General features: G+C 47.9%; 5 protein-coding genes across 5 annotated transcripts; 3 read left to right on the top strand and 2 right to left on the bottom strand.

Annotated features, from left to right (window-relative positions):
• Positions 1-176: 176 nt before the first annotated feature.
• Positions 177-1,911, top strand: F4807DRAFT_405392 (CCR4-Not complex subunit Caf16). Its single transcript, XM_047996211.1, has 2 exons — positions 177-477; positions 537-1,911. The coding sequence occupies exon 2, from the start codon at positions 778-780 to the stop codon at positions 1,639-1,641; it is 864 nt and encodes a 287-aa protein (XP_047859507.1). The 5' UTR covers positions 177-477; positions 537-777; the 3' UTR covers positions 1,642-1,911.
• F4807DRAFT_405389 (Mis6-domain-containing protein) lies at positions 1,912-4,686 on the bottom strand. Its single transcript, XM_047996210.1, has 8 exons — positions 4,448-4,686; positions 4,011-4,386; positions 3,888-3,959; positions 3,714-3,837; positions 3,483-3,653; positions 3,168-3,428; positions 3,000-3,117; positions 1,912-2,950 (listed from the first exon to the last, which is right to left on the bottom strand). The coding sequence occupies exons 1-8, from the start codon at positions 4,521-4,523 to the stop codon at positions 2,025-2,027; spliced, it is 2,124 nt and encodes a 707-aa protein (XP_047859506.1). The 5' UTR covers positions 4,524-4,686; the 3' UTR covers positions 1,912-2,024.
• A 3,929-nt stretch (positions 4,687-8,615) lies between these two features.
• Positions 8,616-10,462, top strand: F4807DRAFT_455433 (uncharacterized protein; the record flags this gene model as incomplete). Its single annotated transcript, XM_048000731.1, has 3 exons — positions 8,616-8,699; positions 8,845-10,159; positions 10,218-10,462. 3 exons carry the CDS (start codon positions 8,616-8,618, stop codon positions 10,460-10,462), a joined length of 1,644 nt encoding a protein of 547 aa, XP_047859505.1.
• Positions 10,463-15,467: 5,005 nt separating this feature from the next.
• Positions 15,468-20,402, bottom strand: F4807DRAFT_449354 (uncharacterized protein; the record flags this gene model as incomplete). The annotated part of the gene is made up of 1 exon (XM_048000012.1): positions 15,468-20,402. One exon carries the CDS (start codon positions 20,400-20,402, stop codon positions 15,468-15,470), a length of 4,935 nt encoding a protein of 1,644 aa, XP_047859504.1.
• Positions 20,403-21,360: 958 nt separating this feature from the next.
• On the top strand, positions 21,361-25,170 carry F4807DRAFT_405353 (putative mportin-alpha export receptor; the record flags this gene model as incomplete). The annotated part of the gene is made up of 6 exons (XM_047996209.1): positions 21,361-21,752; positions 21,902-22,044; positions 22,112-22,450; positions 22,513-23,825; positions 23,882-23,964; positions 24,020-25,170. Coding segments are annotated over exons 1-6 (2,875 nt in total), but the record flags the coding sequence as incomplete, so codon positions are not given.
• Positions 25,171-25,707: the final 537 nt, after the last annotated feature.

The raw sequence follows: 25,707 nt of genomic DNA, 5'->3' as shown, positions 1-25,707 counted from the left end.
TATTAGTAATTGGGATTGCGTGCTCCGGAATACAGAATTGAATGGCGAGCCTAGACTTTACCCCGATTATATTCCGAGGTTATTTCTAAGCGTGGGGAAATATAGTCCCAAGCTCTTTGACTAAAATTAGTAGCATCACTGGGCTGTTGCATGCATACAATAATACTGATACACAGAAGGGTTGTAAAGATTCTAAAAAGAAGGTGAAAATTGTAAGATTTATGAGACAAGTATATAAAATCTTCCCTGAGTTCTCAGTAATATAATAATATTTAGCTAACCTTAGAAATTTTGAACTGATGTTTCTAACTAACAATGCACGCTTTTGAAAAGGGGTAAAAGGGGGAGGACTCAAGAGGTGTTACACCAATCAGGGGCATTAACCTAGCGCACTCTCACCAAAGCTCAGTATTTCCTATGCTATCCAAAGACAATCAATTATCCGACATTCTTTTTTCTTACTTCCGAAACATATCGGTACGTTCCTCGAACTCAAGGGAAAAGAGCGGCAACGCTAATACTGAAACCGAGCCTAGAAGCGGGTACACCAACATATGTCCTACGTACTCCGGCGGAAAATAACGTGTTAATTCACACTGTATACACTGTGCATTGAACCATCACATCATCATCAGCGATGCCCCACAATTCCCGCGCCGGAAAAAGTCAATAAAGTCATCGGTGGTCGCTTCCTAACATCGCATCACCTGTTAATCGGCCGTCCCCTCTCCATCTCTCCCTCGCCTTTCCCGACCCAGAATCCAACAACCAACCATAATGGCGCCTCCGGAGATCACCGTCAAGGACCTGACGTACACCTTCCCCGACTACCGGACAGGTATCCGCGGCGTGTCCCTCAGCGTGCCGCCGCGCAGCCGCACGCTGCTGATCGGCGCCAACGGCGCCGGCAAGACGACGCTGCTGCGGCTGCTCGCGGGCAAGCGGCTCGCGCCCGGGAACAGCATCAGCGTGTCGGGCGTGGACCCGTTCAAGGAGGGGCTCGAGGGCGTCACGTACCTGGGGCTGGAGTGGGTGCTGAACCCGATCGTGCGCACCGACATCGGCGTCGCCGAGCTGCTGCGCTCCGTCGGCGGCGACGCGTACCCGGACAGGCGCGACGAGCTGCTCGGGGTATTGGACATCGACGTCGCGTGGCGCATGCACGCCGTCAGCGACGGCGAGCGCCGGCGCGTGCAGCTCGCCATGGGGCTCGTCCGCCCCTGGACCGTGCTGCTGCTCGACGAGATCACCGTCGACCTCGACGTGCTGAGCCGCGCCGAGTTTTTGGGCTGGCTGAAGCACGAGACCGAGATCCGCGAGTGCACGATCGTGTACGCGACGCACATCCTCGACAACCTGGCCGGCTGGCCCACGCACCTCGTGCACATGCACCTCGGCACGGTGCGGGAGTGGGGGCCCGCCGAGCGGTTCCTGGGCCAGGCGACGGGGCAGAGCACGGGGAATAGTCGGTTGGGGGAACTGGTGCTGGGGTGGCTGAGGGCGGACTTGAAGGATCGCGGGCCGAGGAACCAGCAGAAGATGGGGACGGAGGGACTGACGTATTCACAGGGTGGTCTTGGAGGTTACGGGCTTGAGAGCAGCGAGTCGAAACAGAAGATTGGGTTTGGTGGGGGTTCTTAGGGCGGGGTTGAGCAAGAGTTGTGGATGCGCGTTATCAGAGATGATGCACTTAACTTGCATGGTGTGGCACTCTTTCAACATTTAGAAGTTGTGATGATGGGCATTCATGGCGGGAAAAGGGGCGTTTTGGTCTGAAACGGAATAAATGAACTAGCATTAATGATGGAAGCACTCGAAAGTAGCATTGGGAAGCTCCTTGTTATTTAGAAGATACCCTTTCAACAGGATAGACCTGAGCATCTATAAGGATTGAATAAAGTCCAACGAAGTATTAGATTTACATGATCAAGTCTGGCTTGTGCATTTAATTCGTATTTTGGTTACCTATCGGTCCTGAGTAGACCCATAGTGGCCGGGCCTCATGGATATTGTGAAACCGTGTCTTAAGCAGTTTCTGCCATCATCGACCTCCTTTTCATTACGTTCGTCATCGTGTTATACATCAACTCTCCAACACCAGCCATGCTCTGCCGTTCTAGATAACTTAGTACACCGAGGCGATAATCATCCCAACCCACTCTAAGCCCACCCCTACTAGCTAGAGCATTGAGACTGGCACGTGTCACGGGCCCGGCATGCCTAGTGCTGAGTTCGCCCTCGTTTTGCCGTAACTCTTCGTCTTCTAGCTCGCGGAAGTGTGAGATTGCCGAGAGGCACAAGACCGGCGAGTACGATAGAGAGAAGAGCGATGAAAGAGAAGTGCCCATGTTGAGATTGTTGACGTACGACATGAAATCATCAGTAAGTGATCTAGATACCAAGCAGCCGTGGGCGTTGACATCACTATTGTTGAAAGCACGCGATCGCCAAATACAATTGCAGATGTCCATGAGAAACCCATTAAACTCGTTGATGTATTCCGAGGTATATGCGGAACGAGACGTAGCCATGGCCTTCTGAAATCCTGCTTTATACTTCGACAGTATTGAACAGAGTCGAGCCAAAGTGCTTGGGGCGAAGCTGAAGTGAAGGATATATACCAACGGGGAGGGCGGTATCATTATCCGAGTATGAAGTAATAGCTTTGGATCCGAAGCTAGAACCGATGTCTGTTCATAGAAATCCAGAACCTTCGAGTGTGTGGAGGCTGTAGGGGATGTCTGAACAAGAGTGAGACAGAGGTCGTTGACGTGAGTTACTAGATCAGCAATGATATCTGATGCTTGGCTCGATTTCTGCTCAAGCGATGCTAGGCAGATAGTCCAACGTCGGAGCAGAGTTGTATAAAATTGAAGTAAGTGTAGTTGGGAATCCGTGGTGTTGTCTAGGATCTTAACTTCAAGGGGCTGTAAAATGCCAGTTGATAGTTCTAGGATGAATTAGCCTTATAGAATCATAATTGGGCTTACATTTCTTACCTGAAAAGCTAAGTAATGGCAAATATGATAATATTGCTAATACCAAATCTCGTCCATCGTGGCCGTTCCATATCTTGAGATACTCGTTAAAGAAGGCCAAAAATATTGGGGGAAAGGTCTACGGAGAGTGTTAGCTAAGTCCATCCTGCAAGTCACATTGATACATACCCTAGTACTGGAAGCATAGGATTTTAGCATTTCTAAGCAATCATTGGTGTCTACGGCACCCTCTCCACTCATTAAGTCTTGCCCATATGAAGCTAACCAACTACTGGCCCGTTGGTGAGCTTCGCTGTGTGGTTTTAGGGTTAATAGCTTTTGGAGTAATGGGTCTCCAAGAACTGCTATCAACTGGTTCGGTAACTCAATTCGTTCCAAATTGTTTACAAAGCCGTCTACGTTCTCAATCTCCTCGAGTGTTATAGAGTTCTAATAATATTTTCAGCTCAGATTCAACATCTAATAGATTTAGGTAAGGCTCACCTCCGTAGCGTTTGAAGTATGCACCTCCGGGAGTTGGGTGGAACCCTTGCCATGTGTCCTATTTCGAGCCACTCTAAACGCTTCTAGTGGTCGTTCTGAGCGGTCTGCTGTTCGCGCTGCATGGGCCTGTTGGATCTCATCCAGCCTCTCGCGCCATTGAGGATCTGGGTGCTGTGAAAAGTATGAGTGACTACCTAGAGAGCGAGAGTAATATGAAATCAAGATGTATACCTTGAAGGTAGATGCCTTAGCACGAGTTACTTCGCCCACAATAATCTCAGGATAATAGTCTTTGAACACCCGGAGTAGTCCAGTCACTGCAGGATCATTTCCCGTTTGCCTGGATAGAGATAGACTAGAGGAGAGTAAGCGGTAATAAGAAGCACTTCAGACTGGGGTACTCACAGGCTCTGAATTCTATAAGGCCGTACATGTCGACGCCGCGTAATCAGAGCCAATAAATGGCACAATTGTTTCCTAGAGCTGTCAGTAGGTCATGTAACAGAAGAGTATATAAGATCAACAAACCTAATTGCGGCGGTATCAAGAAGATTGAACAGAACAGAATAGGTACGTGAGAGGATATTCTGATTATCAATAACGTGGTAAATCATAACAAGCCATTTCAGGAGTGCCCCTTGAATGGCAAGAGACGGTTTCAACTTGCCATGTCCAAGAGAACCAATTATCCTAACGACAAAGTCCGCATTCACAGCAGCAGCAGGGTATAGATTTCTCAAAATGTTTCCAAGACTAGCCTGATCAAGATAGCTCGGAGTCGTGAGGAGATCTATGAGCTGGCTTAGGTCCTCTGGAAGGAGACCTTGCTCATACGATAGCAAGGCCAACTTTTCCACATCCGGTTTCACGCTACTACCACGTTGCTTCGCCGTTAATTTAGATGCTTCAAGAATTAGCAGACTATTATTGCTATAGTAATAATCATCTGATCGGTAGACTCTTACCTGCAACCACATCTGAGAGTGTATCTCGAAGGTCTTGCATCCCCTGAAGCTCTTCGTCATCATGATACCCCGACATAATAAGATGAGTCAATTGCGCAACGAAATTAAATCAGCCACCGGGGGAACGTGCCGATAGCACGAAGCGGAACGAGTATCTTGGATGCCTGGTTCTGTACGCAGTATGCTCAGCCTTAGGTCGGTTCATACTGAACTTGACGCGTTGTTGAGCTGGCTTAGACGTGTTGAAGAGGAAGTGAAATGATTGGACAAAGCCCTGGGAATATTAAAAATGTGGGTTTTCCGGTACTATGTACATCCGAAGTTGAAGTGGCCCACAAAAGTGACGCTAAAACCTCCCACGGATCCCGAAGCTAGGGTTGCTAGGCTGCTAGGATACATGGATCCTCAGAAGTTACCTAAACTTGCAGCGGATCTTAGCGCCAATCCTGGAGCTGTAAAAGACGCGCTGCGTTCAACATTGTACTTAGGTATCGTCTCTATTGTCTCGATGATTATACGTCGTTTTACGAATTTTCTGAATCGGGATTCTTGATTAACCGTGATTGGCCGAACTACATCACCGTTTCCGGGGCTCTTACGGCTCTGATATGTAACCTGCAACTGTGCCCCCTGACAGCAGTCTGTGACGATAGTCACCTAGGCGTGAAGTGGTAACAAATAGCGAGATCGTTGCCAATCTTCTACTCCGTTTACTCCCTACTATGGTATATCTTGCGAACCTTCAAAGTTTATAGTAAGATTTCAATAACTTCGTATGTTTACGCCATCAGGTTGGTATTCTTGTCATAAGTGGATATTTATAAGATGTTAGTACTACTTGACTCCCTATACGATCAATGATAAGCTGCATTGTGCCTTTTGGGTCATAGAGTATACACTTAGTCATACTTCTTGTGCTACCCCCATGAGGTACCGACGGCATACCAGATTAGCTCAATCATGCGTTGATAGACACACAGAAAGTTATCAAATGTAATTCCGCGGGTCTTAAGCTTCATATACTTAAGATCAAGCTTAGTATGTATGTACATAGTTCGAAGACTTCCACGCCTTATAGCGTAATTGGTGGGTCTAAGTATGGCGAATAGGGATAATTCCGGGTTTGTTTATACACCAACTGCAGCAACATTTGCTTTTTCGAAGGAGCCTCAACAACTTAGACTACCCCGGGCCGGAGTTAAGAAAGAATGGTAACCAAATAGGTGGAGCGACTGACTGTGTAACGTAAGCGCTTATACGATATGCGTAGTACACAGTTCGAATATCGCTTTTAAGTCTTATATAGAACTATTTGACATAGCCTATGTCGTTATACCTAGTCTTGGGCTGTTCATGTGCCGAAATTGCTTCAGTCACATATGAGGTACTTAGCAGCTAGGTACATGATAAATTGTAGAATTATCGGCTTTTGATACAGACAAGACTCCGATCTGACGGTGCACCAATCCTAGAGAGAATGTCATCCAGGTATCACAAAGAGCACCAAAAGAGATAACCACCTGTGTGTGGTGGCCGTAAACATTGACTCCTCGTAACTAGTAGCCAATCTTTTCAGCTTTCAAATAACATATCGGGGCCGAGAGCGAAGTATAATAATCAAAGTATACTGGACTGTATATGCAACGAAGATTAAGAAGTGACACAAGCGAAAGGTGATGAGACTAATCAGGAAACAGGCGGTTTTCTCTTCCGCGGTTAGAATGCAAAGTGGGGTGGATAATCGTTACTTACATCCGCAGATCCACGGATCTCTGTCCAATCTTGTCAGGTCTCACAAGGTCACAGGAGCCGCGGTAGATAATAGTGGACGGATTTGTTATCATAAGACGGTAGTTAAGAACCTGAGACGGCAACTCCGTAGATAGATGCGTAGATACATGACCAAAAATGCGACGTCGTTTATGTATTGTTCTTTTAGGAAAGATTTATTGGAAGTTTCAGGTAGGCCAGATAGAAAAAGGAGTCGGACTCGCGGTGATATGGGCGAATTGGGGGCTTTGACATTGTTTAAGAAACTATAGATAGGTATGATCAATGTCGCCCAAAAGCGTGATGTCTTCGGGAAAATGCGACGTCAGGTAACTAAGCCCTGGAGTAGGCGGATGTGTTTTGTACATTAGCGTATTACCTAGTAGCGCCCGGGTGCATTAGTGGGATCAATTCTCCAGATTGAAGGCAATCGCACACATCCTGACACCTATGATGTAGGTACCTACCTGAACCATGGAAGTTGAACCTTGCGAACCAGCGGACTTACCCGTTGCGGTACTTGGCAGGTACTACCTGCACATGGCATGGTAGGCATGGTAGGCGTGGTGGACATGGTTAAAGCGCAGAAAAGCGTAAAGCCGGACGGAATTGTCACCGGCTCTTTCCCCCTTGAACAAGATATGGCTCCAGGTCATCGGTTGTTCCTGCGACCTGCGAGCAACGTTTGAACCTCTTAAATCTTCAGCAAGTTTGAGTAACCCTGGAAAACTCCAACGCTCATCACTTTCCTCCAACTTGTTACATTGCATTGTGCCGCCAACTCACATGTTTCCTTCGATTAGGCCGTCTTGTAGGCAGAACAGGCCGAGTTTCCAATCACCTCATCACGTCCGAGGTCACGTTTGCAACATGCAGGCACAGACGTAATATTCGGCGAGCTGATGGCCTCGAGGTTATCGTCAAAGTGTTACGCACATGGATGTGTGCACTTGTACGACTTGACGACTTGAGAAGGGCCGTCATGATTCCGTAGACGAGGAAATATGTATGTACGTGTGGTATAGATGTACATATAGGTACCATACCTGGTAGGTGTCTACCCTGTTCTGCCCTGCACGTGAACGTTAACGACCTATCCATAGGTACGAAGTACAGGGGGATACTACCCAATACCACCCCCCACACGCAATCGGCTTGCTGCGAGCAGTTCTGTAGGCGTCACTAAAATTTCCTAGGCTACCGGGCATTGTAAGATGAAGGTAGATGCATACTGCACCAGCCATAAACAATACACACGCATCCACAAATACGCATGCGAGGTCAAAGCCCTACTATTGGACTCCGAGGGCGTATAAACTTGAGCGACATACGCCGTACTATTCTTTGGCTGGCTCTTGAGGTCCATTATTCATATAGTACTTGCTAGACTTCTTGCGTAACCATTCGCAACGGAAGTACGTTTTGGCTCAACAATAATATCATTATCTACTGTTAATAAATAAGAGCTAGTGGGTGTGTTCGGGTCAGTAAGCGTCTCTTCTCACTTCCACCATTTCATATCTCTGTCGTTGCATCTGTCTGACACTGATACCGCTGATACTCTACAACAGTGATTTCAACGTACAACAATCCAACCCTGTACAATACCAGAAGAGAGCACGTACACCTACGTTGTCAGCTTCCTTCTGTCTCTTTTCAATCTAGAGCGGAGACTGGTGGAACTCGAACTTCACCGCCGGTCGCTCTCTTCCCGGGCATCGGCTTTTTGTTCCATTTATTGGTTCCGATCAGGTAATTTATAAGGCTTTGCCGGTGGCGCCTGTATAGGTATGTAGGTATGTATGTGTGTCAAGAACCGCATGGCAAAGAATGGAGCTCTACTTCCCGTACAAGGTAACGGGAGCTGCTTACCTAGTAGGTACTTATCGCATGATCCTGCAGGGGCTCACCGTCATCGTTTCCCAGCCCTAATCACCGTATCTATACTAAATAGACTTATTAGATGTTATCACTTTCTGCATACAGAGGCATCCGGCAACTTATTCGATTTATTATCCCCGTCCCCGGTCCGCTACTAACCTCTAGCTGAAAGATCCCAACTTAACCCCGGCGCATCACAGGCAGCGCCACATCCTTCTACTTCTTACATCGGGTCAGTGTGGAACGTTCCATCCCGCCACAAGCCTCAAAGCTCTTTTCTAGAACCCAGTATATGAATCGTCTGGCGACTTGCTTGATGATGCTAATGCTAATGACATAAGCAATTCACATTCGGTGAGACTGGTGAGTAATTTTGGAGCGACATGCTGACAACATGGAGCGGATACCCCTTCCCGAACTGGTTTTAACCTTCTGACCCGTTCTAATATATAATCTTAGGAATACCCAACATTCATGGGGGGCGAAGTGTATAGTCGAATTTTTGTAGCTCTAAGAAATGCTTCCTGGCCAATCCACCACTACGTCCGGACACCGAGGAGGCTCACGTCGGTCTCAGGTGACTCTCATTAGGGATCACCAGGTTAGTGGCTATTGTTATAGCTCAAGCGAGGAGATGGCTTGTTTCAAATGTTGACATCGCCGTCATCGTCGTCTTAACTTGCTCTTTACGATCCCTTCAAGCTCATATCAAGAGTGTGTCACTGATTCGAAGGTACGATATATAGGCTTGCATCCCTCTTACGAGGATACTCGGCGACGGCGACATCGTCGTTCTTCTCACACCAGTTGTGGCACCTGCTCAACCAGATGTTGGCGGCGGCAGCGACCCATTCGAGCCTTTTGGCCGAGCCCTGGCCGCGAGACATCCGTGGATTCGACATGTTCCGTACACATCTCGGAACGGGATGACAGGTACACATGCTGGTTTCATCAAGCGAGCTAAAGCTGTTGTCTTTGTCATCTCCGGGCCGCCGAGCGCCGGCCAATCCTCGCAAGTCGAGATGGGTTTGATGGCACGGATGATAGGAGAGCAACGACCTCAAATTATCGTGGCGTGCCAAAATGTGCACGACCTTGGTCTCATAGAAGCAAACTTTCCTACGATTGTCCAACTGCCTGGGTATACGTCGTCTGACTTGCAATCTGCGGCTGCTGTTCTTTTTGGCGAGGTTACAGCTACATCTACAGGTACCACCGGACTAGACGTTCAATCATTGATGATAGAGCCGAAATTCTGGCCCCCGGAAAATTGGGACGGTCTTAATGTGGTACCCGTGCATGAGCTCTGGAATCAGTGCCTACCAGATCAGTTTCACTTAGAGAAATTCCCCCTACAATCTTTGCTCCAACGGGATGGCTACGCCATGCATTTCGTTGTGAGACTCCCCGAAAACCGCGAGGTCGTCGGGTTCTGTGCGACTTATACTACATTTGTGGATAGAGAAGGCGAGAGGCTAATTGGGTCACTTGCTATGATCATCGTTAAGCCGGCGTATCGGCGGCGGGGGATCGGACTTAGTCTGTACGATCATGCCCTTAAGCAACTTAAGAGGATCCGTGGAGTAGATCGAATTCAGTTGGGCTCTACGTTTCCCCGCCTATTGAGCGGAATACCTGCGGCATCTGCGTCCGAAGGCTGGTTTCGAAGGAGGGGCTGGCAAATGAACGGTCAGGCTCCAGGTCGTGGTCAAGATATATGCGATTGGATCTTGAACATCGATGATTGGCCCAGTAGCGGCCTCTCGGCAGCTTCCGCCGGACTATCTTTCCGGCAAGGCACATTCGACGATTTTAACTTGATTGCGGATTTTATAGAAAAGGAGTCCGCTCGCAAAGATCATACTGGCTGGTATGACCAGTACATGAATCTGGCAAACGATGGTCGCATCAGCGATATTGTTCTGGGGTTGGAACAATCCCAGATTATTGCCTCCGCGCTGATATATACGCCAAACGAAGCTAGCTCATTGGCACAAGACCTTCCTTGGGCGCGAACGATTGGATCTGACGTGGGGGGTGTAGCGTGCATTTGCATTGCAGGTCAGTAACAGCTCGAATCGCCAGGATAATTTGGAGACTGAGCTAACATGAAGTCAAGATGGGAATCCTGCCATGACGACTAGTAAGGACACAGCTATGATCAGGTTACTCGACGCTTGTGTTACCATACTCAAGGAGCAAGGAATGAGACGAGTTTTCCTCGATGCGGTGAAGGGCGGTTATGAAGGATTTCAGTCCATGGGTAAGCTCCAAGATCCCAACTACGATAGTCTCAACATTAACGTCACCTTCTCAAAGGGTTTCAAAAATGGGCGATATATAAAGATCTATGGCAGCCAATGATCTAGTAAACATGGCCTAAACGATTTCACCCAGTTCACCGAGCGTACGCCACGACAAAATTATACTTATCTGCGATAAATGCACCATCCTCTCCAATCGCGTCTCATCTTATCTCATCTCAGTCGCGCTATATAAGGCTGTTTCAACTAATTTTCAAGTGGAACATCAGCTCGTCCATTCATGAACAAGGGTTTGAAATGGAGGCAGAATGAGAGCAAGGAGATATCCCATTATCGTGAAGTACTATGAGCCAATCCCTAATATTACTTAGGAATGCCGGAACTGGTAGCTCGACCATTCAGTTCCGCGATGCATTGTCCAAACTTACACGGCCCCTGCTACTCGAATGAGACTTTACGTCGGGACGGATATAGACTTGAAATGTTTGGGATGGGTTGCACGAAGTTGACGTTAGATCAACCACGAGAAGCCACGCATGAGGTCGGCTCATTTGGATAAGCACCACGATACTTGTCGAGCAATATCGTCTGACAACACGACACCACACAACTAGCCAATTCAATCAACTAGTAAATACGTTGATGACAAGAGAAGGGAACTCGGTACCCTAATTCTTGATTGACGACTCTCCCAAACAGCATACCTTATTGGCTTGACCTAATGTTGAGTAACGAATTGAGTATCCAGGGAACCAGTGCTTACGAGGTTCGACTTGGGAGTTGCAGTTCTGTCATCTGTTAATACCCCAAGCTCCTATCTATATTATGGTCTCCTCAGTCCAGGTATACCGAGTCCCTAAGCACTCATGCACTCGTACAGAATCAGACATGTTCACGTTTACATTCAACAACTACTTTAAGATTCATCGTCATGCAATGTAATCATAGGGCATAACAATCCCTTCAGACGCTGAATTACGAAGCTGAGATGTAGCCCTTAAGCATCCTAGGTCGCGATAGTCGAGTCTAAAAGCGGCTGAAGCGGACATCGCAAAGTCCTATAACTAGTCGTGCGCCATTGTGTTCTTTTGGTGTCCGTGATGATACCTTAAAGTCGAGCGGGGATTTGTGGGGGCGGAATCCTTCGCAATAGCTGCCCAACTTCGCAGAGATTGGTCAAGTGACAGCTTCAAAGACCTCGAAGATCCAGGAGTGAATGATTATAATTCACTAGCTTATGTGGGAGATATAATATTGATTGGAGGGGCCTAGATGCGGGGGTCATAAGCGAGTAAGATGAATCCAGAACGCGATTCATGAAGGGCTGTCGTTTTTCAGATGCTTCCTGTAGCATTCTTGGGTCTATTCCCAAGGAGATTATCACCGTTTCCCTTACACAGCATACAGGTTGTTCTTTTTAACCGGATGTCTTTTCATACCTTTTCCCCTCCCACCTGCCGGTTCATTCTACGATACGTTGAAACTTACCAACGTTCCTAAGGTCAACGACGGTTGAGACCATCGTACCAGAAGGGACAGAGCGCGCAGATCAATGATACCACCCCAGCAACGCCTACAAGATCCGATAGTTGATGGTCCTTGTGTAACCTTGGGTGGCCAACTCATTATGCAGTCTTGGTGCGCAGATTGCATCCACACTATGCTTCAGATCAGCATGATTTGGTGAGCCAGAGGGTGTCACAACGGCTGACCAGACACTACGTAAACCAGGTGAAGAGTACTACTCTCTGTTGCAGGAGGGCGTACTGTTTGCCGCGACTACTCCCGCGCCAATTACGCAGTTACGGGTTGTCACACGAAGTCGCTGGGCGTTGCAATGCATTGGACGGATCCTATGCAATTATCTTACCTGCGTGTACAGGTTAACAGCCTGCGAGGCTCGAGTTTGTCCATCTGACACAGAATATAAGCGCAGCAAACCCGGATCAACCCCCAATTCTGAATCTCGCAGGGCTGGAGCGCGGAGTGTGTGAAAGATCCATCAGCGTCGAACAAGGCGTAAGTGGTGCTTCCGCGTTCACGCGCACACGAACAGATGTCGTCAGCACATTCGAAATATGTGCTATAAATCTGGTACCGATCTCTTACCCGTTCTAGCTGCGCCGGCGTACTTAGAGCCGAGCCGCCACGCGAGACATGCGTGTCTCAACCCAGTGCCGAAGCACAAGCTAGCCACAAGTAGTAACCATGGATCTTACCATATTTAAATCTAGGGATTATTGGCGGGAGATCCCTCCCACTAGAAGGCTAGCGGGCTTGTATGAGCTTTCTTACACGGTGAGCAGGCACCGCCGCCTGTGCTGAATCTTACTAGTCGAAAGAGGCTACCATAGTAAGCACTGAATCATGACGCCCCTAAGCCGTGCTCGATAAATGGCTACGGATCTGCTAGCCTTAGAACGTTCATGGTAAGTAGATCGGCTTGGCTTACAAGAAGGTAAGACATCCAGGCCATAATAATGGCTGAGCGGCCAGGTACTTTAACAAGATCCCAGCAGATATTCGATCCCAAGATTACAATATCATATGAGGAACTCGATCATTTACAAGGGCAATAATAGAGCCAAACTGACAAAACTTACAAATAGACATAAGCTTTCTAAGGTTGCTGGGCAGTTACCCTTTTATCTTACCGACTCGTACGAACGACGGGGGATGTGTGAATGCGGCACGTCGTCGTCATGCAGCCCAGTTTAGCAAGTGCTTCTTCTTATTCCCGTGCAGTGGTAGTGCCGCCAATAATCCATCAGACTGTTTCTGGGAGAGGTTCTCTTATTGGGCAATATGCAACTCGCATTGCATTGCAGGAAGCTCCGCGTCTGCACACATAGGTACTTGCTCTCAGTCTACCTTACCTACAGTGCTTCCCACTTGTCCTACGTCAATATTCATTCATCCATGCAGTGTCTGGTTGGACAATGCGCTCCCCCAGGTAGTTTTTTTTCTCCTTGTTCTTTAACCTATTACCTAGGTACTTTGACTTGGTGACGGACCGAGAGACGCATAGTAAGCTGTCCTCACTGTTAGACGGCGGGCGCTCTCCTGTATCAAGAAACACACCGCGGTGGGCTGTTTCTACATCAGGTCGACGTTGTACGGGGCACACATAATCGCCGTCCTATAATCCGGGCAGGGCGGGAAAACGGCGAAAAAGCTCCTACGATATATCAACCACGGTTTGCGATACACGTGCCGTGTTATACTGGTCTTTCGTCAGACTACTCTCATGAAGTCGATGGAACGGAACGAAACCATGTGACCTACTTTGGCGCTTGCCGCTGCCGCGATCCACACCGGTTTACTCATTTCTGATTCTTCCCTGTTGATGATCATCTCATCAGCTATGTATCAGGCATGTAGACGTCGTAGGCCTACTGCACGCTACACGCTCTCGGCTTGATTTGTGTAACCACCCCCTTTGGAATCAACTCCCAAGAAATCTCTTTTATTTCCTTGTCCACCTGAAATGCCTCGTACCAGATACCTGCCTACCTGTAGGCATGTCTCGTAACAGGCTTGTATTTATTTATTATTTTTTCTCCGCGGTGCATTCCTTTCGTAGTTCTCCTGTCCTACCTAACTCCCAACGATAGATCCTCCGCCCGCCCGCTCGCCCGCTCGCCCGTTCGGATATGCAGGCCTCGGTAACTGTCTTCAGCAAAGCTAGCGAGCCGAGCGCGTTTCAACGGCGTGAGCGAGGCGAAAGTAGATAGATCGGGAAAGCTGAGCACATACCTGGTAGTATTACATCAAGATGCCTTTGTCTAATGCCTATTCTAGTCAACCTACCCCTGCCATCGACCAGGTTCATTTTTGTACGCACGTTTTCTTACCAACAAAAAAACAACTTTGATCTTCGACAACGCTTCATTTTTTTCTTCTTCATTACACAACTAACCTACGCCTCTCCCCGTCGTACAAGCTTAAATATTACCTAGTCTCTTGTACTCCGGACACGCGTTTTTCTCCTTAAGAAAACCTGGAAGTTGGGCGTCGAGCACCTATCAGGTAGCCACATTCAATAAACACAAAGTAGCACCATCCCAAATTCTGTAAGCCCTGAGCGTAAAACCCCCGGTCCTGGGAAAACCTAATGCGCACATCCTTTAAGTCCTACCGGGGGGAACCCTAGCGGAAGATCATATAATCAGGAAAGGAAAAGAAGAGAGAAGGTACCTCATACTAAAAATATGTATGCGTGTAGTGTATATCCGTCGCTTCCGTACTTGGCTTCCCGATCGGCTTTTACGGCTCTCACCTAAGAAATCGCGTCCCTCCGTCGCCTTTCTCCATCCCAGGCCGAAACCGCCGAAAATACCCACATGTGCAACGCATACATACCTACCTACATAGGTAGAGGTACCGTAATGCCTAAAAAAAGACTCCTCTCGTTCCCCCATGCTTTGTGTAACCTTCACATCTGTAAGGTAGGGGTTGAGTCACATTTGTGTAACGTACGGAGACTCGCAACCTTGGAAGCGCTTATTCCTTCTAGGCTTGGGTCGAAAGTATACACCGTCATCTCATCATCAGTCTTATTGATCTCGAAGGCGAAGAGATCACGAGAAACGAAAAGAAAAAGGAAAAGGGAAAAAAAGTTGTGGCGGCGTGCCTTAAATTTCTCTTTATAGTATAATGCGAAGAGTGAGCAAAGTAAGTAAAAAGGGATCAACTTTTTTTTATTTCCACCCGGAAACCCAAAACCACCCTTCCCAACCTCTTCCGCTTTCCGCCATCCCGTATAATTTTTTTTTCTTTTCCTTTTCGTCTTCGGGGGCTGAGTCACCGCCAGCGTCACCGCCGGCTCTCGGGAGGCGGGTTCCGCTGGGCGGATGACGACGAGTCCCCCCTTAACCATGTACAAAGTGGAAATTTCCGGCAATATATTCAGTCAGAAGTATAAAGGTGAAACAAGTAAAATAGACAAATAACTTCAGTGGTATCCTCCCAAACCCAGGCGCCATGCTTTTGTATTTTCTCGGAACCCCCAAAACCGTAACGTTTCGTAGATAATAATCGTATATGCGTGACCTCCGGGGAAGATACCCGAAGGTTCGTGTTTGAAGATACAACGATGCGTGTTATTACGCTGACCATTTAGAGAAGTCTACGCTATCGACTAGTGCGTCTAGCCCATTAACCGTCATGACCTCCGTATTATCTGTCGTTGCGGTAGAAAGCATGGATGAGCGGTGAGAGTTCTGCTCACTAGAAGCGGAGAAGAACGTGGCAACTGATGACCGTCGAAGGCTACTGAAGCTATCTCGAACCGTGTTACCTGACCTAGCTGCCTCTAATTGTGCTGCAGCATTTATAGCGGGAGGAGGCCCGTACCCTAGAGCGGTTCCTGGTGGGGAGGGCGAGGGCCCCTGAGGCGCCACCTTCGGACCATATTTTTCTCGAAGTCTCTTGATTTCTCGTAATCTGTTACGCCATGGCGAGATGTGCTCGCCGCCTTCCCGATGGGCCCAGACCAGTGAAAATACCGACGCATTCAGCGCTAGAAGCCGGATGAAGTCGGGTAGAGCCCTCAGGCTTACGATCTTAGTCTCGGAAGCTGGCGATATCTCAGGGAAGCCAGGCTTGCTCATCAAACGAACTTTGTAGAACGACTCTTCAACGTCTTTCGGTGTCCTCTGCCTAGTAGCGACGAACGAAGCACGTGACTCCGGAGTGATCACAATGTTGACGAAGTTGAATTCGGATGGGAACGTGTCAAACTTGAAGGGGAAACCAGAGTCATTGAAAATGATATTAACAAAGTCATTCCCGATATGACGCTTCTTGAGGGTACACTGAGGATCATGCTCCAGATTGGTTGGCATTTGCGTAGTGACGTGGAACACGATTTCCGTCACCCTATCTCTCCAGCAGAATGTATATTTCCCATCCGAGTCGTACTGCCGATCCAAGCCTTGGGTATTAAACGTGGCACCGTTAAGTTTAGTCAACGTACCGAGGCCATTTAGAAATTCTAGATAGTCCTTGCTCCCGGTTATGTTGGCTAGAATCTCGGATTCGGTGGTTTGGTTTTCCCCGATGTATATTACGCCAACTTTATGGCCATCCACTGTCGAATTATGGTCGAACATTCTGATAGCCCTGTTCACTACCTCGTCGTCGGGTAGCGGAATGGGACGTGAAAGGTCGCTTCCTTGGGGCATGGAGGACAAGAGCTGCACTAGTAGATGATTCGGCAGAACGCTGTTCGAAGGCGCTGTATAGCCGTCTCTCGCACTTTCATTCATGGGACGCTGGTGTGCTGGGGGTGGCCTGAATAGCTCTCTAATTGTATAGGACGAGGTTCCAGACGGTTGTCGTTTCGTAATCTGAGCCCAACCAGTTGCAGTGGCCTGCTCGATTGTAACGATGCTATTTCCAATCAACCATCTCTTCTTAAGTATTTCCCCAAATCTGTCCGCCGTAAACAAAGGGTCCGCTGCGGACTCGTCAACATCAGCGTATGCAACCTTTTGCATGAAATCCATTGTGAGCTGGGCTTGCTCGTCCGAAACCTGAGGTCCATCAACATCTGTAAACAAATTCTTCGCAATCCAGCCAACGTGATTTGCGCGATCTGGAAGCTTCAGCGCCAGAAACCAGAATACAATGACGTGGTATGCTAGCGTGTACACATATTGAGGCAGATCGTCTGACGTATTCGGGTTGGGAAGATATTCGCTTATCGCAGGAGCTGATGTGTCGCTGATCGAACTCATTCGATGCGCTTGTTTCCTTCCTCGTACGTATTGTAGGTATCGAAAACAAATTCCGAAGACAATCCGATATTCGTCCTCTCGGAAATTGGCATACAGGGAAGGCAATCTGCTGAGGCAAGCTAAGAATTCCAGAATATGCATTGCGACGTGAGGCTGAGTGATAATTTGCGCCATCTTCTGCAGAATTGTGACTAAAGCCTTGCCGGTTGACGATGGGAGTTCGTGGCAGCATATCGTAAGCGCATGTATACAACATTTTGCACTTCGTTCCCATGTTGCTATGCCGTGTACAAACGCCCGAACGATTTCGTCTTCCTCTGCCTTCTGAAAGTATTGATGATAGCTGAGAATCATGGTCAACGTGTGGAATAAACAAATGGCAACATCGGCTTTGCGTAGCCCATAGACATTTGGTGGCTCCTGGAAGCCGTTGGTTTTAATCTGTTCACAGATGGTTCGTCTTAACTCCCGGAGCTGGGGAACAGCATCCCGGAAAATAGCATGATTGCTCAACTGGGATGGTAGGTGAACTAGGATAAAGCTATAAACTTCCCAGTCACAACCTTGTCTCAGCAGAGTCAAGATGGTTTCAAGCCATAACCCGGTTCGAAGGGTTGTAGTTTGTGCCGAATCATCAGCTTCGGTAGATTCGTTAAAATCGCTACAGTAAAGTACCGTGCTTGCAGCCCGAGATGGAGCCTCTGGCAATGCATCTGCATCAGAAGCAACCCATAGCTGCTGATATGCATTCGCAGCCAACTTGCTGCCACTAGCTGACCTGAATGGATAACCTCTATCTTGCATCTGACCCTGTCCAAGGGATATACCACGAGACGACCGTGCAGATCCAGCAGTCTCGGCCCTTGAGATTCGAGCAGCATATGATGTTTCTTCAGCAAACTTACGCGCCATTGATTCTTCGGTTCGGCATAAAGAGGTGGCAAGGTTTGTTGATTCAGTATGAGAAGTAACGAATATACGATTAGCCCAGTCAGCTCTTAATCGAATTAGTAGTTGCATCGCAGTGATACGAGCATCTGTCTCGCTGAGATTTGACTCGGCTATGGATACCAAGACGCTGAATAGACGTATTGATTTAGTGGCATCGTAGTTGAGTACACGTAGAAACATCTGCACGTATCCCCGCGTAACTACATTGGATGGCGTTTGAGCGGTAACCGACTTTAATTGGTGAGGCGTCAACGGCGGCTCTGGAGTAAGAGAAAGCGAGGAAGACATAGGGGAACGCGGTCTGTTATTCCATATGATTCCCCGGAGCGTATCGACGATGTAACAGAAAAGAGTGTGGTTCGCGATGCTGGCAACAGAAGCAGCGAACGACACCACCTCCTGTAATAATACGATATCTGTCTCACCCGCAACATCCGCCAACAAGCGCTCAATCAACTCTGGTATGAAATCGGGCTCAAACTGATCATTGAGAAGTTCAATCATGTCGTAAACTTCCGTAAAGGCTTGCAATGCCCGCAGGCGAACGTCAGTTGATCGTTTCCTGTCTGCTAGAAACGCATCCAATACCAGGCTCAAGTTAGTCTCCCAGAAAGGATCTGATGGGGAGCAACATCGGAACTTCTTGAAATATTCGAGGACCAGTGTTGCTGCGGAGTCGGGAAGAGCATGGTGTATCTTAGTAAAGAACACGATACAATCTTGTCTTTGAACGAGAGGATTAGGTTGTTCCGTCTGCACATTCTCTGGCTTTAAACCGCCGACGTCCGCTTGGTCCGGAGATACGCCCTCTTGTTTCAGCGTAACAATAGCACTAGGCTCATCCGACAGTATGTTCTCGATTCGACGTATGAGCTTAACCAATTCCCGAGCTAGCATGCTCTCGGCAGAATCGGCCTCTTCTGGGCCCAAGAGCGAATGAATAGAATCCTCGGTTTTGGCCAGTGATGTGGTAACCGCTCCAGCACACGTGACTACAACATCGAAGACAGGTGTCCAGTCTTCATCAACCATCATGTTATTAATATTGCCTTGGCTGTCGCAGAACAATGCGTTTGTTAACCGCAATATATCGAGATGTATTTTCCAAGCGGACGTAGCCTTGACCACTGTGGATAGGCCATCGACTAGAAGGGCATAGGGAACAGCAGGATATCCTTTCTCGGAACTCTTCGACACAAGCTTGGTGAGCACCGATAAGGCACCCCTGACTTCTCTGACGACCTCCTTCTTCTTATCCGCATTTGCCGGAAGACTTGTTAGAACATCCAGAAGTAACCTTACAGTAGTATGTCCATTGTGTGACCGACAGAGAATGCTAATAGTATGCCACGCATCCTTCTGGAGACTAGGAACGAGACAGTGGATAGAGCAAAGAACATGAACGCAGCTCTTCAACTTATCTCCTGGAATCGCCCCGAATGTTACTATAGCATCCATAACGCCGATACATGCTTGTAGATCCTCTTCAACGCTAGTATTCATGCAGATATCCAGCAACTTGTCGATCAGAACTTCGGCGGCATCGTCGTCGGCGACGTTAAAATTGAATTTAATTACGTCGTTAATGAAGCTGAAGAGATCCGCAAAATTCCTATCTTCCCCGGTAACCAGACTTTTCCCTTTCATCCGCGACCCTTGCTTTTTCGCGGCGCCTCGTGCAGTCCGAACTGCGTCAAATGCTTCTTCAAGCCATTTAGATAGAAGCGGGAAGACATCGTAGTCGAAGCCGGATAGATTCCGAGCATGGTTCGTCAAATCGACTAGGGCAGCAAGTTGTAAATAGAAGTCTTCCGGATTGGCCTCAGCAGATATCGTCTGGAAGTACTCATTACGCTCAAGATCGGTCGAAGAGGCATGTTTTACGCATTCCTTCAAGAGTTCCCAGCCAGCAAGTCGGGTCGCCTTTGGATTCGTCGGATCGACTAAATCTTTCGCTGCATACCAAATGTCCAAGACGGGATTAAGGGGATAGTCTGCCACGGTATGCCGCAACGCATTAGCGGCACTAACTCTCTCATTCATCGACCCATTCTTTAATAACTCGAAGGCTTCGCTGTGCTGTGATGGTAGGCCACGGAGGATACTCGGCGTAGTATTAAGGCGTTCGGCGATCTGGGCATTGATGGAGGTACCGGACGATTGTACAGGAGCTGGAGGGGATTTAGTCAACTTAGCAGCACCGGCAAGGCCTTTGAAGACACTAGCGAGTCCGCTAGTATTCTTGGAATCGTGAGGTGACGAGGCATCATCTCCGGGTGACGGTGACATAGCTACTATCTGCCTTTCTTCACCGGCCTTCCGGCCCAGAGAAACTATGCGACGGAACATATTAGTTTCCGAATCATGTTCGCTAATGTCGAGAAGATGTCTTCTTGGTAGGATATTGCCCAAATAAGAAAAGAATATAAGTTGGCAGAAACACAAAAGGACATCAAAGAGGTGATGGCGGATGATGACATACCACATATGTGGTAAGCACCTAAGCAATCAAATCCATGGATAGACGTGGACTTATTGGACTTATTCTGTACTTACAAGCAAATCGGGTCTTGCATAAGGGTGGGAATCAAAAATGAAAAGACGATACAAAAGGCCAAGCAAGAAAGAATAAAAATTTCAAGCATCCATCAAGTGCAAAAAGCCGGCCGACATGAGACCCGTGACACACTCTTCCAGAAATGGTCCAACTGGGTACTGGTGGCTGTATTACAGGCTTAATTTCCTCTTACACCCTCTTCTCCCAGCCACTACCGTATGAGTAGTAGTGTTGATGACGATGGTGGAGGTATTGGCTGAGCTGGTAGAAACGAAAGATTATAAAGGGCTCGATTTGGATTTGTTTTGGGTCGTGAAACGTGGTAGTACATTGGGAGACGCAGGCCGGAAACTCTTTTTCTTTTTTTTCTCGATGACAGATTTCAGGGGAGATCGGGATGCATTGAGTTGAACAAAATTACCGTACATAAGGAGAAGATCTTGGTAGCAAGACTGAACAAGATTGGGGACCTTGTGGACTCAGAGGATGTTCGCAAAAGATTTCTCCACAATGACCATTTTCGTACACCTGCAGCTTCCGCGCCGTCTCTTTCTCCGTTTTACCCAATAGATATCCCTGTTCAACCCTAGCTCTATGCAGATTGTGCCAGCTGAGGTGTACTAATTCTCTCACCTTCTAATTGCACACCCTGGACCGCTTATCAATGGCCCCGATAGCTGAATTAAGCATATCAACCCCCACTGTTCCCCTCCCTACCACGATCCACAATCAAATACCTTCTACGTTCACGGGTAGCCTTAACGAGCCTTAACTGCCTTACTACGTAGAAGCTTCGATGCACAGGCCACTACCCAGCTAGGGTAACTGGGATTTCCTAGCATTGTTCCACTGCCGTTGCCTCGTCGTCCAACGGGCTTGTCAATAGGCAACAGCCCTGCAATGTCAATAAAATAATAAAAAAATTGTACCAAACTAACTCTACCTGGGTACATACACAAACTACGTCGGCGCAACCCAAACAACTTTCAAACCCTTTACCTACAACATACTTCCCCAAACCACAAACGTCAATTCTAGGGATCTCCTTTTCTTACCACAACCAACAGCCATCATGGCTTCAGATTTGAGCCAGATCGCCCAGCTGTTGGATGCGACTCTTGATCCTATCCACCACAAGAAAGGTACGTGAGAGCTCCTCTACAGCCCCACCTTGTGGTGGTGGTGGTGGTGATAGTGGGTGATGGTAAAATATTGGTGTTGTTTGACCATTCTCACCACCACCCGCCGTAAATCAGTTGAAAGGAACACGATGGCTAACTTTGAATCCCAGCCGAGGGTAAACTCAAGGAGGAAGAAAAGAAGCCTCAGTTCTCGCTTCAGCTACTCAAGATTGTTGCAACCGAGAGCCTTGAACCTAAGATCCGTCTTTCAGGTGCACTCTGCTTCAAAAACTTCATCCGACACAACTATGTCGTATGTCGCTTCCCTACACCTACGATGACACTGCAAGACGCTCGGTACTGACGTTCATCTCGTATAGGACGAGGATCGAAACTACAAGCTTCCCCTCGACGAGGTTAACACGATAAAGCAGGAGCTTATTGGACTCATGATCGCCTGCCCCCCCACCATTCAAACACAACTAGGAGAAGCCATTAGCATAATTGCCGACTCCGACTTTTGGGATCGATGGGATACGCTCGTTGCCGACCTGGTGTCACGATTCTCGCCTGATAACTACAAGGTCAACAACGGCGTGCTAGAAGTTGCACACTCCATCTTCGCCAGATGGCGACCCCTGTATCGCTCTGATGAGCTTTACACCGAGATCAACCACGTACTCAACACCTTTGCCGGACCATACCTAAATCTTCTAAGTGTGAGTTCGCTCAGCTCCCTATCCAGCTACTCCTATATTATCTCAGACTAATGTTAGTGTAGACTACGGATCAACAGATTACTGCCCATGCCAACGACAAGACGGCCCTGAAGAACTACTTCGATACACTGAGTCTACTAATAAAAGTATTCTATGACCTATCTTGCCAGGACATGCCGCCGCAATTCGAATCGAACTTGGAGCATATCTCGACTCTACTCCACAAGTATTTGACATACGAGAATCCGCTTTTAGCAACTGACGACGATTCGGAAGCCGGCATCATCGAGATAGTCAAGGCCGACATCTGCGAGGTTTTGCAGCTCTATGTAACTAAGTTCGACGATGACTTTGGCCGGTATACGCAGGTGTTCATTGGTAGTGCATGGAACCTACTCTCGGCCATCGGACCGGAAACTAAGTATGATAACCTTGTCAGCAAGGCATTGCACTTCCTAACTGCCATCGCTGCCTCCCCAACGCACTCCGCCGCGTTCAACAACGAGAACGTCCTGAACCAGGTCGTAGAGAAGGTGATTCTACCTAATGTGGCTTTAAGAGAAACTGATATCGAGTTGTTTGAAGACGAGCCCATTGAGTTTATCCGGCGTGATCTCGAGGGATCAGATACGGATTCTCGACGAAGAGCGGCCACAGACTTCTTAAAGCAGCTTCAAGGCAACTTCGAAGAATTGGTCACTAGTGTTGCTGGAAGATATATCAACCACTATCTAGAGCAAGGCAAGACAAATTGGAAGGACAAGGACACGGCTATTTCCCTATTCCTTGCTGTCGCGGCTAAAGGTGCCGTGACCGCGGCACACGGTGTTAGAACCGTAAATACTCAGGTCAACGTAGTCGACTTCTTCCAACAGCACATTGCGAATGACCTGATTTCGGACGCGGGTGTTGAGCCAATCTCCAAGGTTGACGCTATCAAATACCTGTACACCTTCCGAAGTCAATTGTCGAAAGAACAGTGGCAAGCAGCATTCCCACCCCTTGTCCAAAACTTGGGCTCGTCGAACTATGTTGTCTATACCTACGCCGCTATTTGCGTAGAGAGACTTCTGTTCTTGGCCGACGATTCAGGTGTCCGCTTTTTCGGTAGGGCTGACATTGAGGGTGTCGCGAAAGATCTTCTAGACCACCTTTTCAAACTCGTGGAAAAGGAGAACTCGCCCGCAAAACTGCAGGAAAACGAGTTTCTCATGCGCTGCATTATGCGCGTACTAATCGTTATGAACACTGGCATTCTCAGCTTTGCTGATATGGTCCTCGACCATTTGGTAGCAATCACAAACATCATCAAGGCTAACCCGAGCAACCCCCGCTTCTATTACTATCACTTTGAGGCCCTAGGAGCCGTTGTAACGTATGTTCCACCATCAATTTATCTAGCTCTCGGGATCTTAACTAATAGAAATATAGCCACGCCTCGTCTAGCGGAACGGCGACACTTGAAGGTCGCTTATGGGAGCCCTTCAATCAAATAATCGCAGAGGAAGTGAACGGTACGTAAAGACGTCCCTTCACACAGACTTTAAGCATTAACATATTACTTTCTAGAGTTTATACCATACATATTCCAGATCTTGGCAAAGTTGTTAGAGCTAGAGCCATCCGGAACCCTTTCCAGTAACTTCCAAGCGCTGGTGCCTCCCTTGATGATGCCAACGCTTTGGGAAACAAGAGGCAATGTCCCTGCTCTTACACGATTACTAGCCGCGATAATACCTAAAGCGTCCGGCTCTATTGTCGCAGAAAACCAGGTCCAGCCAATTCTTGGCATTTTCCAAACCCTCCTTCGCAGCAAGAAGACGGAGCAGAACGCGTTCGACTTGCTAGAATCTATCGTTCTATTCATTCCTAGAAACGCCCTTGAGCCCTACTTCAAGGAGATCTTATCTCTCCTCTTCACAAAACTCCAAGGTTCTCCATCCGAATCGTTCAAGTTGCGATTTGTACGATTTTACCACCTCGTGTCGGCCAGAGTGGATGCCGGTCTAGGTACTGATTTCTTCGTCAGCCAGGTAGACTTGGTTCAAAACAACCTTTTCGTCCAGATCTACCTAAGCATCGTTCTTCCGACTTCAGATTTGCTAAACCGCCCGGTCGATCGCAAACTTGCCGTGATATCCTTCGCCAAGTCAATGGGAGACAGTGCCGCTTTTGCCCAGCGCTACCAGAAGGGGTGGCGGTTCACATGTGAGGCCATGCTGAAGTTGCTGCTGAATGCGCCCAAGGTAGCGAGCGGCGCAGGTGATGATGTGGTTAACGAGGCAGACGTGGACGACATTGGTTTCGGCCTGGGTTTCACTGCCCTAAACACGTGCAAGAAGTCTATTCAGGATGTCTACCCCGAGATCCAGGACGTCAAGGTTTGGGTACGCCAGTACTTGACCGATGCAAATGCTCGGCACAACGGAGCCGTTGCGAAGTACATCATGGAGAGACTTTCGGATGAGGGTAAGGCGGCTATGGCGATCTACGTAGGTTAAGTTTGGGAACCGGGGTTAGGTAGGCGAAAAGTTCACGACATGATCACTTGGTGGATGGTTAGGTAAGCATACACGTCTCTGAACACTTCTGAGGTTTGATGGAATGTTCTCGGAGATCTTGATCCTAGGCGACGTCGCCAGGTATGATATGGATGAAAAGGCTTGCGGACAGCCATAAGTAGATAGCCAATACAAAAATGCAATCGCAGAACATTATCATGCCCGGATATATCAAGTGAATAAATAATAGAACAATATATACGAGGAAAATGTTATTTTTGCTTGCCACAGGTTATCAAGGCCCACAAGGTTCGAGATATGTTCAATTTACTGGTGTCTCATCCAGGCAAATTGTTACATTTACAAATAATAGCCCTAAATTCGATTTTCGAATGCTCAAGCCAGCAATTTCCAGGCCAGCACCACCCGTATTTTGAGAGTCGGTAGCTTTTTCTTGGAACAGTTCTATGACTGTTATTATCTCTCTACTCTCCACATACCTACCTAACCATGGCTCTTTCGAATATGGCCATTGTAGGTATGTCTTCGAATATCAGAGTTTGAATGATATTCTGGGTTCATATTTCAGACACGGCAAACGACAAAATTCAAACGAAGCCATTGAAATTTGACCCCTGCCATCATCACCTAGGCCGGGGTAATCATTCCTTAGCGTATCACCATTAACGCTGTGGCTTCCATTCATAACAAAATCTCGCGTACCAGATATTCCAAGTCAACACCTAGCTGTCAGTG

This window comes from Annulohypoxylon truncatum (assembly GCF_022578515.1).
Source record: "Annulohypoxylon truncatum strain CBS 140777 unplaced genomic scaffold F4807scaffold_1, whole genome shotgun sequence".
NCBI classification, from domain to species: Eukaryota; Fungi; Ascomycota; class Sordariomycetes; order Xylariales; family Hypoxylaceae; genus Annulohypoxylon; species Annulohypoxylon truncatum.
Note: the sequence above shows the minus strand (reverse complement) of the source record. Positions and strands in the feature narration are given on the sequence as shown.

Excerpts from the sequence above, each read along its gene's own strand:
- F4807DRAFT_405389 (XM_047996210.1), bottom strand. The coding sequence starts at position 4,523 with ATGTCGGGGTATCATGATGACGAAGAGCTTCAGGGGATGCAAGACCTT. Across the intron at positions 3,654-3,713 it reads CTAAGGCATCTACCTTCAAG|CACCCAGATCCTCAATGGCG; the intron begins GTATACATCTTG and ends TACTTTTCACAG. Across the intron at positions 2,951-2,999 it reads GCCATTACTTAGCTTTTCAG|AACTATCAACTGGCATTTTA; the intron begins GTAAGAAATGTA and ends AATTCATCCTAG.
- F4807DRAFT_405392 (XM_047996211.1), top strand. The coding sequence starts at position 778 with ATGGCGCCTCCGGAGATCACCGTCAAGGACCTGACGTACACCTTCCCC.